Source organism: Bos indicus x Bos taurus, chromosome 6 (assembly GCF_003369695.1).
Source record: "Bos indicus x Bos taurus breed Angus x Brahman F1 hybrid chromosome 6, Bos_hybrid_MaternalHap_v2.0, whole genome shotgun sequence".
Taxonomy (NCBI): domain Eukaryota; kingdom Metazoa; phylum Chordata; class Mammalia; order Artiodactyla; family Bovidae; genus Bos; species Bos indicus x Bos taurus.
In genome coordinates this window covers 102,509,809-102,533,643 of record NC_040081.1, presented here as the reverse complement: position 1 = coordinate 102,533,643, position 23,835 = coordinate 102,509,809, and the positions used below count along the sequence as shown (strand labels likewise).

The 23,835-nt window shown below is 49.4% G+C and overlaps 1 protein-coding gene across 1 annotated transcript in view; it reads left to right on the top strand.

Moving 5' to 3' along the window:
* The window catches only part of LOC113894499 (high mobility group protein 20A-like), a 32,039-nt gene extending 28,115 nt beyond the window's left edge, over window positions 1–3,924 (top strand). The window contains exons 10-11 of the mRNA XM_027544994.1: window positions 765–894; window positions 3,715–3,924. Of these exons, the coding sequence (XP_027400795.1) occupies window positions 765–894; window positions 3,715–3,719 (135 nt within the window). The 3' untranslated portion in view covers window positions 3,720–3,924. The remainder of the gene's footprint in view (window positions 1–764; window positions 895–3,714) is intronic.
* The last annotated feature ends 19,911 nt before the right edge of the window (window positions 3,925–23,835 follow it).

Genomic DNA, 23,835 nt, shown 5'->3' with positions numbered 1-23,835 from the left:
CAGAGTGGCTCACTGAGCTCCCAGCCCACATCTTAGAGGAGGACAACCACATCTGCCTCGCCAGGGATGTTGGGAGGGGCCAAGGGCCTGGCACACAGTCACACTTTATCTGCAAATCCTGCCCTCGCCCTGGGGCTGCCCCATCATGGGGCATCCTGGCTGGGGGCCCCGCAGATGGGAGCCCGAGAAGGACCGACTCGGAAATCAGGCCCAGCTGTGGGTCTGGGCTCCTCTCCCTGGCTGTGGGGCTAGGGAAGCTCCCTGACCCTCAGGGAGCTCACTCCCCAGGCCTATTTATATATAGGAGGCAGGGATACCACCTGGGCAGGAGGGCAGGTGAGATACTGAGAGATATAAAGAGTCTAGCACCAAGATATAAAGAGTCTAATACCAAGTAGTATTTTTAACAAGGCGGGGTGGTGGTGCTCTGTCAGTGGGACAGCTGTTTTATTCCTTGGACTCAGGGAGGGGAGATTGACTATGTTCACGGCTTCTGTGTGTGCCCTACAAGAGCAGCTGCAAGACCCTTTTTGTCTAATTGTTTGCTTATTTGATTACTTATTCATTTGGTGCCTATTTATTTACATGTATCCTTACTTCCTTATAATTATGTACTTATTTACTGGTTCATTTATTTACTTCCTCACTTATGTGCATAGTTATGTATTTATTTATTCACTTGCTTATTTACTCATTCATTCAGCTATTCATTCATTTGGAAAGTTTTGGGGCTAGCCACATGAACACCTTGGTGTTCCTTTCAGAACCGACAGCAGTGGCTGGAGGTGGAGCTGGCCAGCCTGAAGACCTATGGGGTCATCCTGGAGAAGGAGTTTGAGAACCTGAACACAGTCATCATGCTGCCCCACTTTGGCCTGCGAGTAATGGACACGGGTGAGTCCCTCTGCCCCTCCTCTGGCCTCACACATGCTTCCTCCAGGTCCTCACTGGTCTGTGAAACTGAGGCCCAGAAATTCCTGTCCATTCACTTAGTCGTGCCTTCATCCCTCACTTCTTCACTTAGCCTACTTCTTGCACGGCCAGTGCATCCAAGCTTGGTGCCCAGTGCAAGGGATGTGGAGATGAATGGTCACCCTAAATCCAGCACCCACTGGCATCAGTCCCTGATCTGGGTGCTGCCAGGGGATGAAGATACGGAGAAGCCCCTGGCCTCAAGCTCTAACTGCCTGGACCCTCGGTCACTAGACTGTTGGGGTGCAATGTGTTCCAGAGGAGAGCTGCCCCCCATGGACAAGATGCTGTGGGCACTCAGGTGCGAGGCAGTTCCCTATCTCTGAGAGGTGGGCTTCTAGAAGGACTTGACAGAGGAAGGACCCAAGAGGACAGTCCCAAACTCCTGAGACAAAGAAGGGCCCAGAGGTCTGCCAGTGGGGAGAGGTGAGCGAGGGCGCAGAGCATGTTCATGCTGCGTCTCACGCAGGCCTGGTGCCAACACCCTTCTCTGAAGAAAATGTCATGAGTACCACTTCATTGTAAATATTTAAACATGACTGCTTGGGGGAATGTAAAATGTGAACATTCCTCTTCACTCCCCACACCCCTGCCCAGTCCCTTCCCTAGAAGTTTTTACTGTTCACATCTTGCCATTTCCTGTTTATGAATGAGGTGGTGGTGAGTGCATGTGTCCTAAGTCACTTTAGTCGTGTCCAGCTCTGCAGCCCCATGGACTGTAGCCCGCCAGGCTCCTCTGTTCATGTGGTTCTCCAGGCAAGAATACTGGAGTGGGTTGCCATGCCCTCCTCCAGGAGATCTTCTGGACCCAGGGATTGAACCTGCATCTCTTATGTCTCCTGCATTGGCAGGTGGGTTCTTTACCACTAGCGCCACCTGGGAAGCCCAAGGTGATGGCCAAAGTCATCAACAAGGGGGAACTTCTCCGGACATGGCTGCCATGTTGCTATATTGAGGCAAGGGGAAGGGGGCAGTTCCTAGGCAGTTAGGGGCCCTAGGACAGTGGGTGTGTACCAATCAGTCTGGCAGATTTCAATACTTTCAAACCTGGTACCGCCTCACTGGTGCATTACTGGCTAACCATCAGCACGGTGCTGGCGAGAAACAGCTGGACTTGTTCATCGACAGCTTATCTGTTTCCTACAGATGGGACGGCACCCCAGTCCCCGGCTAATTCACACTGAGGTGGGGGACCCCTGGGGTTTCACCATCACGGTGGAGCAGTGACTCCAGAACACACCACATCGGGTACAAGGTGTAGCATCCCTGCTCTATAAATAGCTAAGCCTCAAGGCCAAGGGTCCTGGCAATGAGAGGAATGGAGCTTGGAGGCCCCTCCCCTTCTTCCTTCCGTTCTCCTCTCCTCCCCATCCTTGCTTGAGAGCATTTGCCCTGGCCTGCGGAGTCGGACATGACTGAGCGACTGAACAACAACAACACGTTAAGTATCAAAATTCACATGGAATCAGGCCAGGGCAAATGCTCTCAAGCAAGGATAGGGAGGAGAGGAGGAGAGAAGGAAGAAGAGACGGTGCACAGCCACTGTCCAAGAGCCCCTCACTGCCTAGGAACTGCCCCACTCTCCTTGTCCCAAGCCAGCAACCTGGCAGCCATGTCCCAAGAATCAATTAGACAAGTGAGATTTAGGGAGAGGTGCCAGGTGGTGAGTGCTCCTAAGGGAGAAGGGTTACCCAGGCTTGGGTTCCTGTTGGATGAGGGAAGCAGGTGGGAGGCATGTTCTCCAGTCTTGATAAGCCCATGGGCCCCTACTCTTTCTGCCTCCCAGTGGCCTCTTCCTTACCTGGTGAATTGGATCCTTTTACTGCAGTCATGACACTGGCAACTCTGGGGAGCAGACAAAAGATGCTGTGGGGTTTGGTTAATGTCCAGATGTGTTCACGTGGGTGTCCTTCCCAGGGAAGGCATGATGGAAGGCATGGCATGTGGTGCCTGTGTAATGTGTATACAGGATACAGTATAATGTGAAAGGTCAGCTTTCAGAAAGCATTTCTTGATTATTGGCTCCAAATTTGTCAATGCACCTGGTGTCAGGTAATGTCCAGGAAGCAGTTTTGCAGGTTCAGCTGCTTCTCTGCTCCTGCCCCTCACTCTCTGCTTCCTGAAGTTCCCCTCAGCCCACTCAGTTCACTCCATCCCCAGACGTCCTTTGAGCCCAGGGCTCAGTGCTAGGAAGCCAGAAATTCAAGATGTTTTATGACCTCACGGAACTCTGGATCTCAGAGAGTGACACTGGGAAGTAAATCAAGGCTCATGGTGTGACCTGCTTCCCAGGTGGCACAGTGCGAAAGAATCTGCCTGCCAGTACAGGAGACATGGGGGATAGGGGTTCGATCCCTGGGTTGGGATGATCCCCTGGAGAAGGAAATGGCAACCCACTCCAGTGGATTCTTGTTTGGAAAATTCCATGGACAGAGGAGCCTGGCGGGCTAAGTCCATGAGTTCACAAAGAGTTGGACGTGACTGAACACACACGTGCCATGATGTGACTCAGCCATCCTATCTGAACCTGAGCTGTGTGCATGGGGTACCAAGCAGGCCCTCCTCTCAGGGCCCCCTCTTCCAGGACCCTGTCCCACTTCTCTGTCTAGGACACAGTTGTCTCTCCGGGAGCGTCTGGGATAAGCAGAGCAGACGTGGACTGGGCTCCATCTGAAGCAGCCCTTGGGCTCCACAACTTTTTCCTGATACTAAACTGTCTTCTCTCCCTTCCCAACTCTGCAGCATAAAGCAGTGCACACCTTTCACCAGTGGGGACCCCAGGATGCATCCCGGGCGCATAGAGGTCAGCTTCCAAAGGGCCATCTCCCTCGGTGGAAGAAGAGTGGGGATCCCGGGCCCCTGAGGATGGGGTAGCAAAGATGAGTCAGAGAGCTGTCTACTCTACTGATCCAGGAGAAAATAAATCATGCGTGTGTGTATCTTTGCACAACAGACTCAGTCTATCTTTTGTCTTGGGCTTGGCAGTGTCTGCTCCCAGGAACTGTAAGTTGAGCAGCTTTGATCTGGAAAGATGTTGGTGGAGCGTGTCTGCCTCTGCAAGCAGAGAGAGTAAGTGCCGCACACACCTGCTCTTGGAGCCCTTGTGCCCAGCGTCCCTGAGCCTATGCCCGCCTCTCCCTCTCACAGTCAGTCTCCGTGAGTGGTACAGAAGCACTTCGGTTTCCTCTACTGAATTATAAGGTTTCTTTCTGCTTCAGTTTCCTCTACTGAATTATAAGGACACCAGCGCTGCCCACCAACCACAAGAGGTAGGGTGAAGATGAAGTAATACAGCCAGACCCCAGAAGCTGACCTACAGGCAAGCAGGTTGTTTGGGAGGTAACCCCAGGTAGAGGAGTGGGGAAGTGAAACAGGGAGGGGAGGACAGACATGAGAGGGCACATTGTCCAGGCAAGATACTGTGGCTGGGCCCTGGAGAAATTCCGGGAGCCAGGGTGGGACACACACCTGAGAGCATCCCACTCAGTGGCCTGGGAAATGGGGTAGTTATCCACCAACTCCCTTCAGACTCTGCTAGGGGATGACTTCTGGGAGGGGTTAATTCCTTTTTCTTCCTGCTTGCTATGCAGATAACATGGGGAACCCAAGAGACCGGAAGAGCCTTGGGCAGGGAAGGCTAAGGTTGGAAGGCTGGCCAGTGTGCCCCTTGGGGTGGAAAGGACAAGGGATGAGAGTGGGACCCAACAGTGTTTGTTATGGGGCTGCTGTGGGGCTTTATAGGCTATTAATCAAGATACAGCTACAAAATAGGGGAGATCACGGTGGTTCCTGCACACAGGGGTGTAGACATCAGGGATTAGGTCTGCCTCCCTGCAACAAAGATGTGACCACAATGGCCTCACCACATAAGAAATGGTTGAGTGGTGAGCAGTGGGGACTAAGACAGCAGTTCTTGTGTGTACATGCATTGCCCACAAGGTAGCTCCCCAACCTCCAGCACTGGTTCTGTGCTCCAGGCAGGATGAGGGCAAAGGGGAGAGGGTGACAGCTGGTCTGCCTCTTTTCACAAAGAGCTTCCAGAAAGTCCCAATTTCTAGAAAGAATTTCCAGAAAGCAACTTCTATTTGCATCTCAGGGACCAAGGTGGCAGCATTTGGTCAAGATAGCTGCAAGGGAGTCAGAAAAATGTAGTTTTAGCTGAAAACAGGGGTGTCCAGAGCAAAGCTGGGTTGGGTTAGTGAGGAAGAAGCGGGTAGAGAAAAATTGGGGGGCGGGGTGGGACAGAGGGCAGTATCTGCCCCAGTGGACACTGTTTCTAGAGGAGAAAGCCAGCTTGTGACCCTGCAGAGGTCTCTGTGCAGTCTGGCTGGAGTCCTGGCAGAGGATCCCAGCATCTTTCTCTCTGCTCAGCAAACATTGGTGGGGTGTCTCTGAGCATTTTTATGGCAGGTGTTCAGCCAGCGTGATAGCTACTACACTGGTGCTGCTGAAGGCCTGGTCTGTACTTGGTCTTTGTACACACTTGATGCTTGGCAATTCACTCCAGTATTCTTGCCTGGGAAATCCTATGGACAGAGAAGCCTGGTGGGCTACAGTCCATGGGTTTGCAAGAGCCAGACACAACTTGAGAACTAAGCTATCACCACCACACACATCCGATCTCGTTGTGAGGCAGGTCCGCTTGAGCCACTTACAGATGGAAAGAGAGAAGCTCAGTAATTGGCCAGAGATGCCATCAGCAAGGAGATAAGATTTGGTTTCCATGACAACTGTATCCTATGGAGATTCAGCTATTTGCTTTGACCACACGGGCCTACAGGACAGGTAGCTGCTTTGCAGGAAGACAGTCGTCTTTCTCTTTCAAACCAACTCAGCCTCTCCCTCCCTATAGTGACTCTGTCCTGCACTAACCTACAGCCAAGGTTACACTCAACAAAGTTTGCTGAATAAGAATACCTGGATTATCCAAATTAGACCATGAAGAGGACTTCCAGATTTAGCAAATGAAAATACAGAACACTAGTTAAATTTGAATCCAGATAAACAAGAACTTTAGTGTAAGTATGTCCCATGCAGTATTTAAGAAACACTGAAAAATAGTTTAAAAAATTTTAACTGGACACCCCATATTTTATCTGGCAGCCCTAAACACGAATGCCTCAATGGTTGTGTAACTCATCAAACTCAGCCCTTTATTTCATCACAGGAAAACCTGGATTTCTCCTGGAAGGGTGTTCAGCACACTGATAGTGACCCCTGAGCTGTATCCAGGTCCCAGGGTCTCAGGCCCTGGCCTTTGGACCAAACAAACAAGAGAAGCAGGTAGTGGCAGGTTCTGAGTGAGACAGAGTGGGCCCAGGTGTCTCGGAGGTGAGGGCAACTCTTCTTGGGTGCCAGTGGAAGGCTTAACCGTGGATGATGAGCAGGGTTGATCCTCGCCTCAGCTTTGCTTCCCAAAACCTGCAGGGCCTGGAATCCATCCCTTCATCTCTGTTTCCTCACTTGCTGCAAGGGAGCTATACAAGCCTGCGTCTAATAAAGTGAAGTCGCTCAGTCGTGTCCAACACTTTGCGACCCTGTGGACTATGTCCATGGGATTTTCCAGGCAAGAGTACTGGAGTGGGTTGCCATTTTCTGCATCTAATAAGTTGAGTCTGAATGCCCAAACATACCGAGACATGTTATCTCCACTTAGCAGCTGTGGGACTCTGAGCAAGGCACTGCCTCCATGAGCCTCAGTTTTCTGCTCTGTAAAATGGGGATGTTGACACCTAGTGGGGTCACTGTTGGGACTGAGGAGTTGTGCCTTCTAAGTCACCCTGCACAGGACTGCATGCTACAGGGACGCTTGATGTGGGTGTGCCTGTTGTCCCTGACAACCGTCCTGCCAGGATCTGTCCCATGGCGACAATAACACCCGGATCACCCGACAGGTGCTGAGCGGATGCCTGTCTCATGCTCATCCCCACGGCCGAGCCTCTTTGCTGGAGTGACTCCATTCCCCAGGCACCGTGGGGACCAGCTTGGGTTTAGGTTCCTCATGCCCCTCATGGGAGCTGAACCCCATGCCACTGTCCTAGATGGGATGTGGGACTGGGGTGGGAGATGATGCTTTTGGGGCGGTCCTGATGCAAAGAGACCAGGTCTCGGAGCTCAGTGATGCCTCCTTCAAGAAGCCCTGCCCTCCACAGCTGAAGCCTCATCTGTGAAATCTGACTCCCTCCAGATCCAGTTACCTATGCTTCTGGGCAGTGCCTCCACAGCTCCTGGCCCAGCCTTTGCAGGACGCACCCCAGGGAAACCAAATCGCTGGGGGTGCTTGGGCTTGCAAGGGGGCCACGGTGCCCTCAGATGGCAGGAGTGGCCATTGCACTTCTGTAGCATGCCTGGGTGTGCCCGTGGCCAGAGGAGCTGAAACATAATTATCTGAGATGGACTTGTTCAAGGAGGCACAGAAAGAAATAGAATTGCTGTGTGACCCAGCGCATACAAACAATTAAAACCAAACTCATGCCAAGCAATAGTCACCCTACTTCAGAGGTGCACTCTGACACTTTGTCTTCTATTTCATATTTTAAAACTACTGGGCACAGCCCCCTAAATTGATTTCAGGGCTTTCTAATAGGTGATGCCTATCATAGTTCAATAGATGACAATTAATAATTGAATAAATCTCGGGCATCCTCATTACAGACCCCTTACATTTGATTATCAGAGTCTATGACTGAGCAGGTCGGAGTTCTTGCCTGAACTGCTTCCTCTCTTCATGCTGGGAGATAAGAAATCTGGGCATCTAGCTCTGCCTGCCTGCAGAGATGGGCCAAAGTGGGTGAGATGCTGAGGACTCTGAGAGTACAAATGGTGGATAGTCCTCCTGCCCTAGAATGAAGTAGAGTAAACCATACAGCTGGTGTGTTAAGAGCACTGGCTCTGGGGCCAGACTAGGTGCCCGGACACTGCCACTTGCTAGCTCTGTGACCCTGCATAAATCACTTTACTTCTAGGATGCTCAGTTTCCCCATCTGTAAAATGGGGATGATGATAGCAAGACCTCATCAGATTGTTGTGAGAACTACATGGGTTCCTAGACCAGGTCTGGCATGTGGGGAGTTCAGTAAACATCAGCCAGGATGGTCAGCAGGGCTGGCTTCACAGATATGCATCCTCTCAAGTCTCACAGAGCCCTGCTCCCAGAAAGACTGAGTTTAATGCTTTTCGGTCACCATCTTGAAAGTCTTAATCAGTTTTTCTTTGAACCTGTGCTTTATAATTGACGTCTGACAGGGCGACAGAACCTGATCAGGGGATGTGCCGGGTGGCAGTGCTGTGCTCCAAGCAGTTAGCTTGGTTGCTGGGCTACAAACATACACACATGCCTGGCATGGCCTGGGGCACTGTGGGGTCCTGGGGAGCTTGTGACTGGGGCTGGGACCTAAGCTGCTGGTGGTGATCATGGTGGCCAGTAGGAAACCCTGGAAGAGAGGAGGAACTTCCTGCCAGGAGTCTGTCTTGGGGGGACCTATATAAATATCAACTCTCAGGCCTGAGGGCTGGGGTAGGAACTGCTGAAACTCCGGCAGTAAACTTTGTCAGTAAATTATTACAAAATTGTACACATGGACATTGCAATACAGCATGCCAAGAATTATTAGAACTCTTCAGTGAGCTTAGAATCTCTGGCTTTGACAGCTATTGCAATGCTGCAAATGTTCAAGGGCTTATAAATAGAAATTAAGTGTAAAGATTGTCACTTTTGATGGAAAAAAAAAAGCAGTATCTCCATATCAAGCTTTGATGAACCAGTGATTAAAGAGGAAGACAATTTTAAAGTAAATTTTCCTTATAATTAAGATATAGTGAAAGAATGCATAAATAGGTGATCGAACTATATACAAGTCATGAAGTCATTTTTGGTTTCTGTTATAACCTCCACAAATTGGGAAATGAGTATGTCAAGGCTGTATATTGTCACACTGCTTATTTAACTTATATGCGGAGTACATCATGTGAAATGCCGGGCTGGATGAGGCACAAGCTGGAATCAAGATTGCTGGGAGAAATATCAATAATCTCAGATACACAGATGACACCACCCTTATGGCAGAAAGCAAAGAAGAACTAAAGAACCTCTTGATGAGAGTGAAAGAGGAGAGTTGGCTTAAAACTCAACATTCAGAAAACTAAGATCATGGCATCTGGTCCCATCACTTCATGGCAAATAGATAGGGAAACAATGGAAACAGTGAGAGACTTTATTTTCTTGGGCTCCAAAACCACTGCAGATGGTGACTGCAGTCATGAAGTTAAAAGACGCTTACTCCTTGGAAGAAAGGCTATGACCAACCTAGACAGCATATTAAAAAGCAGAGACATTAGTTTGTCAACAAAGGTCTGTCTAGTCAAAGCCATGGTTTTTCCAGTAGTCATGTATGGATGTGAGAGTTGGACTATAAAGAAAGCTGAGCACCGAAGAATTGATGCTTTTTAACTGTGGTGTCAGAGAGGACTCTTCAGAGTCCCTTGGACTGCAAGGAGACCCAACCAGTCAATCCTAAAGGAAATCAGTCTTGAATATTCATTGGAAGGACTGATGGTGAGGTTGAAACTCCAATACTTTGGCCACTTGATGCAAAGAACTGACTCATTTGGGAAAGACCCTGATGCTGGAAAAGATTGAAGGTGGGAAGATAAGGGGATGACAGAGGATGAGATGGCTGGATGGCATCACCGACTCAATGGACATGAGTTTGAGTAAGCTCCAGGAGTTGGTGATGGACAGGGAGGTCTGGCGTGCTGCAGTCCAGGGGGCCACAAAGAATGAGACATGACTGAGTGACTGAACTGAACTGAACTGAAATGAACTCCACAAGTTACAGGAAATGTCAGACAGTAAACATTAAAATACCACTGTATACAATTACATTCAAAACTAGATTCAGGCTTACAACAAACCAATGGATATGGGGCCGCTGGCTTTCCAAGGTCCTCAGTATAAGTCCCACGCTCACCAGCTGTGTGTCCTCAGGGGAATCACATCTCTGCCTCTTCTCTAATATCAGGGTGGTGAGGTAGCACATGGAAGCGCCTCTGTACTCAGAGGTGGGTAAATCAAAGTTCCCCATCTCGTTCCTCCTCAAAACTTTGCCTTAGGTACCAGCTGCATAAACATCACCTGAGAGCTTGTCACAAACACAGAATCTACAGGCATGTGAGAGTCTTAGTGTCACAACCTTAGATAAACTGCTTGGGGAAGTTGTCTGAGTTCTTTGTCTCTTGAGTTTAGTCCTTTTGTTGTTGTTGACTTATACTGAGGACCTTGGAAAGCCAGCAGCCCCCACATCCATAGCAACATGTTAGAAAATACTAACTAAGCACACTACAGTTTATACGGTGCTTTTCACCTGCATTTCCATCACTCGACTAAAAATTTTGGACCCAGTGAAAACTAAAAATATTCCAAAAGCAGGCGGAAAGTGCAGTTGTTGTTGTTTTTGTTGTTCAGTCACTCAGTCATGTCCAGCTCTTTGTGACCCCGTGGACTGCAGCATGCCAGGCTTCCTTGTCCCTCACCCTATCTCGGAGTTTACTCAAACCCATGTCCATTGAGTCGGTGTTTCCATCCAACCATCTCGTCTTCTGTGGTCCCTTTCTCCACCCGCCTTCAATCTTTCCCAACAACAGCTTTTAGGAATATAGTCCTAAACATTGCTATTAAAAGTGTGCCCAGTAGAGGTCACCAGAATCAAGTGGTTAATTGATTTGCCTACCATTTGCTGGGAAAGATTGACGGCAAAAGGAGAAGGGGGCAACAGAGGATGAGATGGTTAGACAGCATCACCAACTCAATAGACATGAATTTGAGCAAACTCCAGGAAATAGTAGGACAAAAGGGCCTGGTGTGCTGCAGTCCATGGGGTCACAAAGAGCTGGACACGACTTCGCAACAGAACAACAACAACCATTTCCTTGGAAAAAGAAAAAAAAATGTCAGTAACAAGGCTGGGAGTAACCAAGAAGAGTCAAATCCTCCTGCACTCCCACCTCCCTCATACAGAAACTTTCTGCCCACCTCCTCAAAGGCAAGTTTAATCAGAAATCTGCATTTGTAGAGAGCCTGCCATCAGAGGTCAGAGCACTGGTCTTCAGGTGAAAACCCTTCAGTAGGGGCTGGCCTGGTGGGATGGTGGGGCCGAGGGCTGCGGTGCTGAGTGCTTATGCTGCCCCCACTGCCATGGGGTGACCTCAGGCAAGTTGCTGCTGCTCTCAGTCCACAGGACTCCATCTATAAAGTGTAGGCAGTCAGACTGTGAGATTCCCAGGGTCCCCTGAGCTTGGATGGTGTGGGTCTTTTCCTGATCCAGCTTTCTATATTGTGCCCCAGAATTTTCCAAGGCTCCAAACTCCTGTGTCTACCCCTAAGCTGCCTTTCTGGCTGTCACAGCTGTGCCATCCAGGTTATCTGGCTGGCCCGGAGGTTTAAGGCACCCAGCACTCTAGAGGTAAAGACACATTCTTCTCTGTGATGAGTGGAGTGGATTCTGAGTGTGGAGAGAGACGTGTAAGATGATGGAGGGACAGAGCTGGAGGCTCCAACCATTTCACAGATGGCGACTCTGAGGTCCAGGGAAGCAAGTGACTCCATCCCAGGTCCCAGGAGCTCAGAGTCAGTGGTGGAGCTGGGACTGGAACACAGGAACTGCTGGTTGAGAGGGCTGGAGGGTGCTTATTTTCATGGCTCACGTCTGTCTTCCTGGTCTTCTCTCAATTACTATAAGCACTCCTTTTGGTTTGTTTTTAGAGGTTTAGTTACTCAAGTGATGTGCTAGTCTGCCCAGGAAAACTCCTATGAGGGCATGTGTAGTCTTGTCTGGCCCAGAGCAGGAAAGTGACAAAGATTTGTTAGGTGACCTGAGAAAGGTATTGGGTTTGGCAGGGGAGGGAGTTGACTTTGATTACGGCTACTTAATGGCTGCCAGGTTTTGTGAAAATCACTTTACATGGTTTAGTAACCTTTTACACTCTTCACAACAACCTCTGAAGACACGTATTACTCCTGTGTCATAACCGAGGCTAGAAGAACAAGAGTTACTTGCGCAAGGCTAGGTGGCCAGCGGAGCAGTAGAATCAGGTTTGTCTGTATGTCAATTAAACAATGCTAACTGCTGCAGCAAATAATCCTCAGACCTCAGTAGTTCAACCAGTAGAAGGTAGTTTTTGTTCTCTGACAGTGCAATCTGGTGACCCTGATTGGTGGACAGCCTTCCTCCACATGGTGATTCAGGGACCCAGGCTCTACCAGTCAGTGACTTCACTGTTTCCCTGGCTTCAGGAACCTCCTGCCTGGCTGGCAGTTGGAGAATAAGTGTGTATAGAAGGCACATGCTTCTTTATACCCACAGCCTGGAAGTGACATCACTTCTCATGCATTTCATTGGTGAGAAGTAGTCATATGACCACACACAGAACCAGGGGTGCTGGGAAATACAGTCCTTGCCTGAGCAGCGGCACTATGGAAAGAGGGGTACATGTTTTTGGAGGATAGTTTATCATTGCTGCCAGAGTGTGACACCAAAGGCCATGCCCCACCCCTGCCTCCCCAGGCCACCATGCACTGGGCTGGAAGAAGCATGAGCACTGCCCTCTGGGTGTGACTGGCCCTGCAGTGTTGGTTGTGATAATAAATCACACAGCCTCAGGATTAGAAAGGCTCTTAGATTCTGCTCATCCATCTGAAGCTCCTCGATAGAGTCCTTGGCAAGATGGTGACACAGCTGTTGCTGGGCACAAGGCACAGATGCCCAGTGACCTGGAGCTCCCTGCTGATGAGGCAGCCACCCATGACCAATGTTCCTGGGACACTCCTGTCCTCTCTCCACCAGCTGAACCGAGGCCTGACTGCCAAGCCCACTGGGTCAGTGAAATGAGGAAATGTGGGAGCACGCTGGCCCCTCTCAGTCACCACTAGTCCTTCCACCTTTTGAGTTGAAATCTTCCTCCTTGACTCTTGCCCCATGTCCTGTCCTCTAGAACATTCCAGAACATATATGCTCACTCTCCATCTGGAGAAAATGGTCATCTGGATAATTAATTGATTGAGTCATTCATTTAACAAATACAGTAGACTGCTTGCCAGGGATAGGGGGTGTAGAGGATTGAATAGCATTGCCCCCTTCAAAATTTATGTCCACTTGGGACCTCAGAATGTGACCTTATTTGGAAACAGAGTCTTTGCAGATGTAATCCAGTTAAGTTGAGGTCATCCTGGAATAGGATGGGCCCTAATCCAAGGATTTATATTCTCTTATAAGGAGGGAGAAATCTGGACACAGACACACAGAAAAGAACACCATGTGAAGATAGAGATACCCGGGGAGAAGGACATGTGGTAACAGAGGTGAGGACTGGTTGATGCCACCATAAGCCATGGTCACTGAGGACTGCAGGCCGCCACCAGAAGCTGGGAGGAGGGGCGGGTGGGTGGACGATGCCTGGAAGGATCCTGCCACTGAGCCCCCAGGAAGACACCTCCCTGCCAATACCTCGATTTTAAACTTCTGGTCTCCAGAACTGTGAAAGAAGAAAATTCTGTGTTTTAAGGCCCCTTGCCCCAGCCTTTTGAGGGACTTTATTAGGCAGATACAGTGGAGTAACTAAAGCTCAGCTCTGACCATCAATCTACCTACAGGCTAGTAAAGAAGAAAGAAATACAAAATACAGTATAAAAATACAGTTCACAAACAAATAAGGGACACTTATAAGACCCTGCAGCAGAGTCAGTAATGGGTGGTGTTGGTGGAAGAAGCATGCTGTGAATAAAATGGTCTGGGAAGAAGGAGGGCATGGGGCAACTGCATGAAGAGTAAGTCAGGGAGGGTAGTGTGGGTGGAGGGAACAGCATGCGCAAAGGCCCTGGGGTGGGAAGAGCTTGGTACCCTCTCAGAACAGAAGAGAAGCCGAGTGGCTGAACAGGTGGGAACAAAGGAGATGGGTGTGAATTCAGTGGGGCAGTATCACCTGGGGGGTGGGCAGGAAAAGGAGTGAGTTTTTTCTTCTAAGTGCAGGGGCAAGGAGGTCTGTGGACAGTTTTTAAGGAAGAGGATGATATGACCAAACATGTCATTTTGACTGCTCTGTGAAGGATTTGAAAACATTTCTCACTCCATTCATTTATTCATTCAATGATTAATAATACAAATAAATAATCTGGAACCATTTCATCCTCAGGCTTGCAGATGAAATGAAACGGCCAAGAGAGTACCCTGGGTGGTCAAGGTGGCCAGAGATTCCCACAATGGTGTAGACTTAAAAAAATATTCACAACCTAAAAGTTGAGAGTGGTGTCTTATTCATTGGGAATTTGGGGGACTTCAAGCGGGACAGGCAGCATCTCAAGTAACTCTGAGAGAACTGCTCCAAGGAAGGGAGGGGAGGAGCCAGGTTATACAGAAGTTTTGTAACAGAGGACACGTAACATGAACATCAAAAGATTACTGTGAATTAAAGGAAAACCAGATATCTCAAGTTAAGGAATTTAGTGCTTTTCTATTATGGGAAGATGCAAATGGGTTCAAAGAAATCATTCCTTTGCTATGCACCTCAGCTACCTAGGGCCAGTATCTGGTGTTTTCACATCCTGAGTTTCCTTAGGGCTCACCGTGTGGAGTGGCTGCAGTCTGATGGCTGCTAGACTGCAGGTGTTATTTTCCTTCCCGAGTTTCCTCCGAGCTCACCGGCTCATATGGAAGGCTGCAATTGTTGATGACTGTGACATTCTTTGTTACTGATATGGCAGGAAAGATTCCATTTCTTGATGGCAAGATGAGCTTCAAGCAGAGACCTGCTCTGCCAGGAGAGGGTCAGGGGATGGTGGCCCTGGCAGCAGGCACAGTGGGTGCAAAGTCTGCACAACCTGCTCTTGCTTCCACAAGCCATCTCTTTTCCAGGCTGGATGTGGCAATTCTTGCAATTATTTCTCATAATACCTTTTTCATGTTGTAATAAATTCCTGAAATGACACTGTCAGCTTGCTATCCAAGAACTCAATTGTTCCACAGGCCTTATTAATCAGAAAGTTTATCATAACAAGTTTTTATAAACACTTTATAATTTGCATAGCTCTTTTGCAATTCTGATCAACACATCCTCCTGTGGCCTAAGATGTGGGGAGAAGGAAGACATGCAAACACATCTTATTTCACCTCCAGAGAAGTCTCATTCCATTCAGTCATGCAAGATAACTGCCTGCAAGCTCCAAGAGAGGCATAGATAAAGACACACATCCAGGGGCTCTAACAGGAGGGTTCAATTGTCTTTGAGTGCTAACAGCCATAGTAACTAGAAGGCAGCAGTCTTTGAAGACCATAAAATCTGGCAGGCTGGATAAAGATCTGGCTCTCAGGGTGTGGACTCAGGCACAGAGCCCCCAGCCAGGAGGAAAAGACAAGATCTGGTCCCTGGCTCAGTGGCTGGGAGCAAGTCTCTTAACCATTCTGAGCCTCTGCTGTAAAAGCAGGATGCCACTTGGATTTCACAGGAGGACCAAGAGGAAAGCACTCAATGGTTGAGAGTGAGTCAGGCTTGCCTCTGCCACCAGGATCTACATGACCCTGGACATATTACTTAAAGACTCTCCTCCTCCGATCATAAAATGGGGGTGGGGGGGGGTGGGGCAGAGAACAGCCCTTGTTCCATGCGGCTGTTGAGAGGATCAAATGAGACAATACATAGTAAGTGCTCAGTGAATGCTAACTAGCACTATCCTGGTTTCGAGATGAGGAAGAGAGGTGAAGTCCCTAAGTTACTTGGGTATTTTTCTTCTCTATTTCCTTGTTGATGATAATGGTGATGAAAGTGGTAATGGTGGTGATGATGGTGATGGTGGTGGTGATGATGGGTTGGTTGTGGAGGTGGTGATGATGGTGGGATGGTGGTGGTGATGGTGGGATGGTTGTGGGGATGATGGGATGGTAGTGGTGATGGGATGGTGGTGGTGATGGTGGGATGGTGGTGGTGATGGTGGAATGGTGGTGACAGTGATAGTGGTGGTAATGTTGATGATGGTGATGGTGGTGATGATAGTGATGGGATGGTGGTGATGATGGGATGGTGGTGGTGATGATAGAATGGTTGTGGAGATGGTGATGATGGTGGGATGGTGGTGGTGATGATGGGATGGTGGTGGTGATGGGATGGTGGTGGTGGTGGTGGTGGTGGTGATTGTGGGATGGTGGTGGTGATGGTGATAGAGATGGTGGTGGTGGTGGTGATGGTGGTGGTGGTGGTGATGATGGTGGTGGTAGTGGGGATGATGATGGTGGGGTAGTGGTGACAGTGGTGATGGTGGTGGTGGTAGTCGTGGTGGTGATAGAGATGGTGGTGATAGTGGTGATGCTGGTGATGGTGGTGGTGATAGTGGTGATGGTGGTAATGATGATAGTGGTGGTGATAGAGATGGTGGTGATGGTGGTGATAGTGGTGATGGTGGTGATGTTGGTGGTGGTAGTGGTGATGACGATGGTTGTGGTACTGGTGATGGTGGTAATAACAGTGATAACAAATGGGTTCCTGTGTGCTGGAATAGTGATATCCTCTGCACTAGGATCCACTACTCCCTGTGATGCCTGGAGCCTTTGGGTCCAGTGAGCTCCCTATAGGAGTAGCCTCACCCCTTTGCTCTAATCTGCACAAGTACCATTTTTCTCTGTGAGCTGTGACTTCAGAAAGGCTGGGAAGCCCTGTTTAATTTGATGCTGTTCATATCATTCTGCCTTATATTTGTTGCTTGGTAACACTGACTCCCACTTCTTTTCTTTTCTTTTTTCTTCTCTAAAGACAAAGGCTTCCCACTTTGCTCTTTTCATTCATTTCTGCAGACTCTTTAAAAGGTCTCTGGACAATTGGTGGAAGGAGAAAATCAAAGCCCTGATCCCAACAGCTTGTCTTTTTAGATGAAATATTTTCCTTTTTTGATAAGTGGCTTTAAAGCCTGTGTGTTGAGGAAAGACCTCTGGCCAGGAGCCAAGGACTTGAACCTGAGTTCTGATTCTCCACTATGTCAGCCTGACACTGAACTGGTTACTTAACTCCCTGGGGGTCCCATGCTGCAGCAGATGTAAAATGGCTGCAAACTCTTCATCACCCATCATGTAGAATGTGGGCTGGCTCCCCTGTGACTCATTTTGAACAATAGCTTGTGAACATATGATGCAAAGAGATGTTCTTCTCTGAGGCTGGGTCTTAAGGGAGGTTCAGCTTTCGTGCCCCTCTTAGACCCTCCCTCATGTAAACCAGCTGCCACATAAGAAGCCTGACTGCCCTCGGCCACCATGCCAGGAGGAAGCCCAAGCAGCCACATGAAGAGACAGAGGCCACGTGCAGGAGCCCAATGTCCACTTTATGCGAGTGAAGCTGAGGTAGGAGATGAATGGGTTCCAGGTTAGACGTTTACAGCTGGGCCTCCTGTTTGCATTTCATGGGGCACGAAGAAGTAGGCTTCAGGCTGGATCCTTAAAATTGTTAGCACTTCCTGAGACAGTGTTCTCCAGTTAAAGCATTTACAATTAGCCTCCTGCTTGCCCTCTGAAACGGAAGTAACAACAGAAACAGGATGAATAGCCAGTCTTTGTCTCTTATAAGTACCTTAAGGTAGTAATCTTGGCAAGGACAAAGAGGGGCAAGATTCTGTTTGAGTAAAGGATTAAGAGACCTCTGCTTCCCCTCTTTTTGAAATAAGGAAGACACTACACATGTGCAGAAAGGCTCCTTGGGGGTCAAAATTTAGTGGATAATGCCAGGCCATAATGAGTCTTGCTCCTCCCAGAAGCCTTCCCTTCGAGATCTGTCTTGGCTGGGGTGTGCAGGCGCAACCAGGGAAGGGTCCCAGGATGGGTCAGGTGTGGAAAAAGAAACCAGATAACTGGCTAAAGGTAAACAAAGACCCGGAAGAACTGACCTATATAAATGACTTAACTGTCTGTTTACCGCTCTCCTCCTCACTAGGGGGGACACCCATACCCTTTCTCTTTGGGTGTGCATCTCTGCCTTCCATCTTAGCTAAGCAAACCATTTCACTGCGTGTTCTCCTACTTCTTGTTGTGCTATATCTCTGATAAACTTTGTATCTGCGTTCACAGTTTCTGCCTCCATGATAAATCCATTTTTCACCAGGGGCAAAGATCCAGGAGAAAAGAGCTTCTAGCCTCTAGCCCTTGCTGGTCGGGTGACTAGGATTCCTGGTTTTCATCCAGGCTCCCCAGGTTCACTTCCTGGGCAGGGAATGAAGATCTTGCTTCACGTCATGGCTCACTACTGCCTCGCCGAGATCAAAGCCTTCTTGGACCTTCCAGCCCTGCTCAGCCGCCAGCAGAATGCTGCCAAATGGAGGACCCCAGCTGACTGCTCACTGCCCCCTGCAATGAAAGAACCACCCAGCTGATTCCTGCCCAAATTCCTGACCCAAAATGAAGGGCAGGTGAACTGGTTGTTTTCAGCCACTGAGTTTGGGCATAGATTCTTACCTAGCAGTAGATAACTGATTATCATGAAACATGCCTTCTTCCTCTCCAGGGGACCACTTTGGAACATTGGGTGTTGGGGATGGGGTTGCTATTCCTTCACCAGTGGGTAATCTGCAAACTCTGAACTCTTCACCATCCAGCCCTCTACGGCCTCCTGGGCTGCTGCTCCCACCCCCTTAGCTCTCATCAGCCCAGATCTCTGCCTGGCTCTGCTCTGTCTCTTCTCCATGCCTTTGCATCCATCCTGACTTCTTCCTGAGGAGTCTTTTCCTCCTCCTCTCCTACAGCACAACTCTGTCCCTCCTTTGGGATCTAGCTCAAATGTCATCCTTTCTCCAGCTGCCCCTAGGCTACCTCTGGACCCCACAGGCCCTCATGAAGTCTGAATCTTATTCTGAAAATAACACTGCTGCCCTTGGTGGGGCACATCCTGGATCCTGGTGTGTCTCCAGGCAGACTGTACATGCTGACATCAGGCCAGACCGTCCCCTTTGGCTCAGGGACCAAGATGGATGTGCTCTGGGATGGCAGCTCATGGTCCCTGCATCGGGGCAACACAAAGACCACCTGAACCGTGGCTAACCACTCTTATTTTCCCCAGGAAAGAAATTTCAGTTCAACACATTCGTGCAGCATTTCGTGTACCACACAGTCTCAAACAGCCAAGAGGATCTCCTGTACCCAGGCTCCTTCTCCTTTCTTGTTCTCAAAGTTCTTTTGCAAGTTACAGAGCAAGTTGCAGCCACAGTCTGACAGCTTCCATTGTGTCAAAAACTTCGGGAAAACAATTATATGCGATCACAGTAAGCTCTCTGGGTAACTTATATTTCTAACAATTGTCAAAAACAATATCTCTTTTTCTAAACTGTCCAAATTGCTCCCACAAATATCAAAAGTGATTTTTTTCTTCCGCCCAGCGTTCTCTGCCAGTCTCTGCATTGACACCCATCTATGGTGTTCCTATCGCTGCTGCTAAGTGGGTGTCTGGAAAGTTTCGGGGAGGATTTTGAATTGGGTAATGTTCAGCACTTCTTGACATTGTTTGAGTGCTGTGTGCCCAAGTTTTCTTCTATTGTTTCATGCTAAAGTGAGCGATAAGTTCCCTCTCCCACTAACTCTGGGTTTTGTAAAGATGACAGCAGGGACTCAGACTGAGAACTTGTCACTTCCAAAGGGAGGGAGGAAAAGCCGCACCCCCTCCCCCGGGAAGGTACACGAGGAAGTTGGGAACTTACAGACTGGGGGTGTTTGTTTAAAAGAGCGCTTTTGGTGACACATTTTATCTTCCCTAAAGCCACCTGACCCTCTGCCCAGGTGAGCTTGTTAGGGTTCAGACAGGGAGTCTGGGGGTGGCGTGGCATCACAGCAGGGACTGGGGACAATCAGACCAAAGAGGTGTCATGGCGTGACCTTGGGCAGGTCCCTCCACCTCTCAGAGCTTCTGACTCTCTGTCTATAGCCTGGGGATAATACAAACTCTCAGGGTCAAGTGTGGACTTAATGAGCCCCCAGGTGTAGTGATCCTTTGCAAGGGGTACTGATCATTTCTGTGATGATGTGCAGGAACCAGAATCCACTGGTCCTGCTGTGCTCTGGCCCTGTACTGGCCACTTCCCGCAAGTTAGTTCATGGACCTTCCCAGCAACCTGTGGGGTAAAGTGTGTGCTGAGCTGATGCTCAGGGAGATCCCTGAATCTCCTGGGCCAGGCTTACCTAAGGACCCTCTCTGCTCTGTTCTCTGATGTCAGGTCTGCACCTCTCAGGAGCAGCCATGATGTCCTTCAGTAGGTGATGGATGGATCAACGGACACATCCCCACCTGGAATACCATACGGTGCTGAAAAGAGATGAGCTATCAGGGGAGGAAGGACATGGAGGGACCTGATGTGCATATTACTAAGTGAAAGAAACCAATCTTATAAAAACCCCCTACTATGCGTTTCCAATTATATGACATTCTGGAAAAGGCAAAACTATGGAAAGTGAAAAATCAGGGATTTCCAGGCTGATGACAGGGGCCAGGGATGAATGGATGGGGTACAGAGGATTCTGAGGGCTGTGAAACTGCTCTGTGTGATGCTATAATCGTGGATACATGTATTTTAAATTTGTCTAAACCCACAGAAGGTATAAGACCAAGAGTGAACCCTCATTAAACTATATGCTTTAAACAATATAATGACGTCATACTACAGGTTCCCATGTGGCACTAGTGGTAAAGAACCCACCTACCAAAGCAGGAGATACTAGAGACATGGGTTGGAGCCCTGGGTTGGGAAAATCCCCTGGAGAAGGACGTGGCTACCCACTCCAGTATTCTTGCCTGGAGAATTCCACGGACAGAGGAGCCTAGGTCGCAAAGGGTTGGACATGACTGAAGTGACTTAGCACAATGCAAGTTCATTGATTATAACAAGTGTACCACTCTGCAGGGTGGGGGTGAGGGGGCTGTTGACAGTGAAGGGGGCTCTGGGTGTTAAGGAGTAGGGGGTATATGTTAAAAGTATCTGTACTTTCCGCTCAGTTTTACTGTGAACCTGAAACTGCTTTAAAAAATAAAGTCTACTTTTTAGAAAAAAGAACAACAAAAAAAGTCAAGTCAGCACCTCCTCCAGGGAGGCCTTCTCTGACTGCTGCAGCTGGTGGCAATTTCTTTGCATGCTGGGAATCTGTAAGCCAGCACCACTTCTTCCTAGTTATCTCCTCATTTCTGTTCTCTAACAGGTGGCTGGTATTTTCCAGCTTCTGGACCAAACCAGTCCATAAGCCCCTCCAGAACGAGGAAGTGGATACACCTTAGACTCTTCCATCTCATGCCGCAGTGCTCAGGAAGGGAATAAGCAGGAGGTTCTTGGCAGATGTGGCCGCTGTTGCTGGTGACACAGAGCCCTGTGGCTTGTTCTTGTTGACTGAACCACCAGTGGCCCCTGAGCTGCCCTCAGTGATGCCACGGGCAGGCCCCACGTTGGTGGCTTTTGCGGTCACCTCTCCCCACCCATCCCAGGGCAGCAGGCTGGGCCCATTTCTCAGGTGAAGGAGCCAACGCTGGGGGAGTGGGTGCCCCCCCAACCCCGGCGCTGCAGTGGCTGTGACTGGTTAAGTTTATGTGCCTACCTGCCTGGACCAAGGGGTGTGCAGAGAGCTGGTTAGGCCTTCTTTCTGAGTTTGTACATGAGAGTGCTTGAGTTGGGACTGAGAAGGCAGATCACCCTCCCCAGTGTGGGTGGACACCCTCCATCTGTTCAGGGCCTGGATAGAACAGAAAAGGCAGAGGAAGGGTGGATCCACACTGCCTGAGCTGGGCCGTCCACCTTCTGTCCTTGGACCTTGGCTCAGGTGCTCTGACTTGGGTTGGAACTACCACCAGCCTTCCTGGGCCTCCAGCTTTACAAAAGGCAAATGGTAAGCTTCCGTAATTGCATGAGAATCTCTCTAAGGCATTTCTCTCTATATATCCATATAGGTCCTGTTGGTTCCGTCCCTCTAGAGAACCCACCTAATGACCTAGTGGGGTGACGGGGACCTGGGGGGATGCCTGGGCCTTGCTTCTCCCCTGAGCAGGCATTTGTCTGTCTTCTGCCCCAAAGCTGCCTTGGCATGTTGGGAGGTCTTTTTTCCAGTATGAAACTTCTTGATGTGTTCGGTGACTCATCCATCGGAAGGCCCTTAAGAGTGGCAGTCACACTGCCTTCAGAGATGAGTAAATCACGACTCAGACTCGTGGGGGCTCAGAGTTCCCCAGCAACAATGCAGTGTAGGGGGGTGGAAGTGCAGGTCAGCGTGGGTAGGTGAGGTGTGTGGGGGGCGGCCCTCATGTAGCACCCGGCGCTGGTGACACAGAGCCATGTGACTGGTGCCAGGCCCTCTGTCACAACTCTGGACACTTCTGTTGCAGTTTTAAGGATTCTGCAGAGTGGACTGTGAGCTTGGGTTGATAAAGGCACATAGGGAAGGAGGGTATTGGGGGACGGTTAGAGAAGTGGGGATAGAGGAAGCGGAGCTTGGGAGCCCAGAGATTCTGCCACTGACCCGCCCTGTGATGTGTGATCCTGGGGAGTCTCCACTTCCTTGGGGACAGAGGGAGGCCACCCGGTCATGGTGTCAGGAAGATCCATGGAGATGTAACACTAAGAGGGTTTCCTGTCTAAGACGTGGTCAAGGGCAGGGAGAATGGCCTCCAGCAGGGAGGCTGGGAAGGGGTTGGAGGGAGCACGGCTGGAGTGCGCTCCTGAACTTGCTGAATGACGAGCACGGCCCCTCTGCTTCCAGCTATCCAGGACTCCCCATAAATCCAAATTTCTGACTCCTTTGGCCTGGGCAAGTTAGGCTTTCCAGGTGGTTCTTAGACGCATGCAACCTGGTCTGGGAAGCTGCAGCCCAAAGCAGGGCACCTCCTACTTTACCATCCACACAAATCACAGGCGTCTCTCTCTGAAATGAAGACTCTGACTCAGGAGGTCTCAGGTGGAGTGGGTTTCTTCATCTCTAACAGGTGCCCAGGTGAAGGACAAAGATCACACTTTCAATGACGCACCTTTACAGTCATGGGTCTCAAATTTCCCTGCACATCAGAATCCCTCATGGGAGTCTGTGAAGCAGGGCACTCAAAGCCGGTGCTCTGGGGCAACCCAGAGGGATGGAGTGGGGAGGAAGGTGGGAGGTGGGTTCAGGATGTGGGGACACATGTGCACCCGTGGCCGATTCATGTCAATGTATGGCAAAAACCACCACAATTATTAATAAAGGAATTATCCTCCAATTAAAATAAATTAATTAATTAAAAGAAATGTGGATACATGAGTGGTCCTAGGGTCTCACAGTCCTGGACACCCAGTGCATGTCTGACATGCCCAAATGTTGTTCTGGTCTCACTAGCCCAGGGGGCTACACACTCAGGACCTAGGTCACTGTGTCTGTGGAATTCTCAGCCTGGTCATTCAAAGGCACTACCCAGCTCTCATTATGGCTTCTTTAGTTTCCTGGTCCCTTGATTCCTTGATTTTGATGAGTACGGATTTGAATGCCAAGGGGTTGGTTCAGTGCTCTGGTTATGTTTATCCCAAGGCTGTGCTTGCAAAGGTTGGAATCTCCATGCCTCACTCCAGTTCATCTGCAGGACCCTGGTGGACAGCAGGTGACAGCAAGACCATAGAAACAACATAATGTTAGGATTATCTTAGTTTCCTGAGGCTGCTGTGAAAAACTGCCACAAACTCAGTGCCTTTAAACAACAGTTCTGGAGCCAAAGGCCTGAAATTAGTGTCACTGCACTGAAATCAAGGAGGATCCATTTCTTGCTTCTTCCAGCATCAGTGGCTGCTGGCATTCCTTGGCTTGTGGCTGCATCACTCCGATCTCTGTCTGCTCCATCTGCGCATCACTTTCT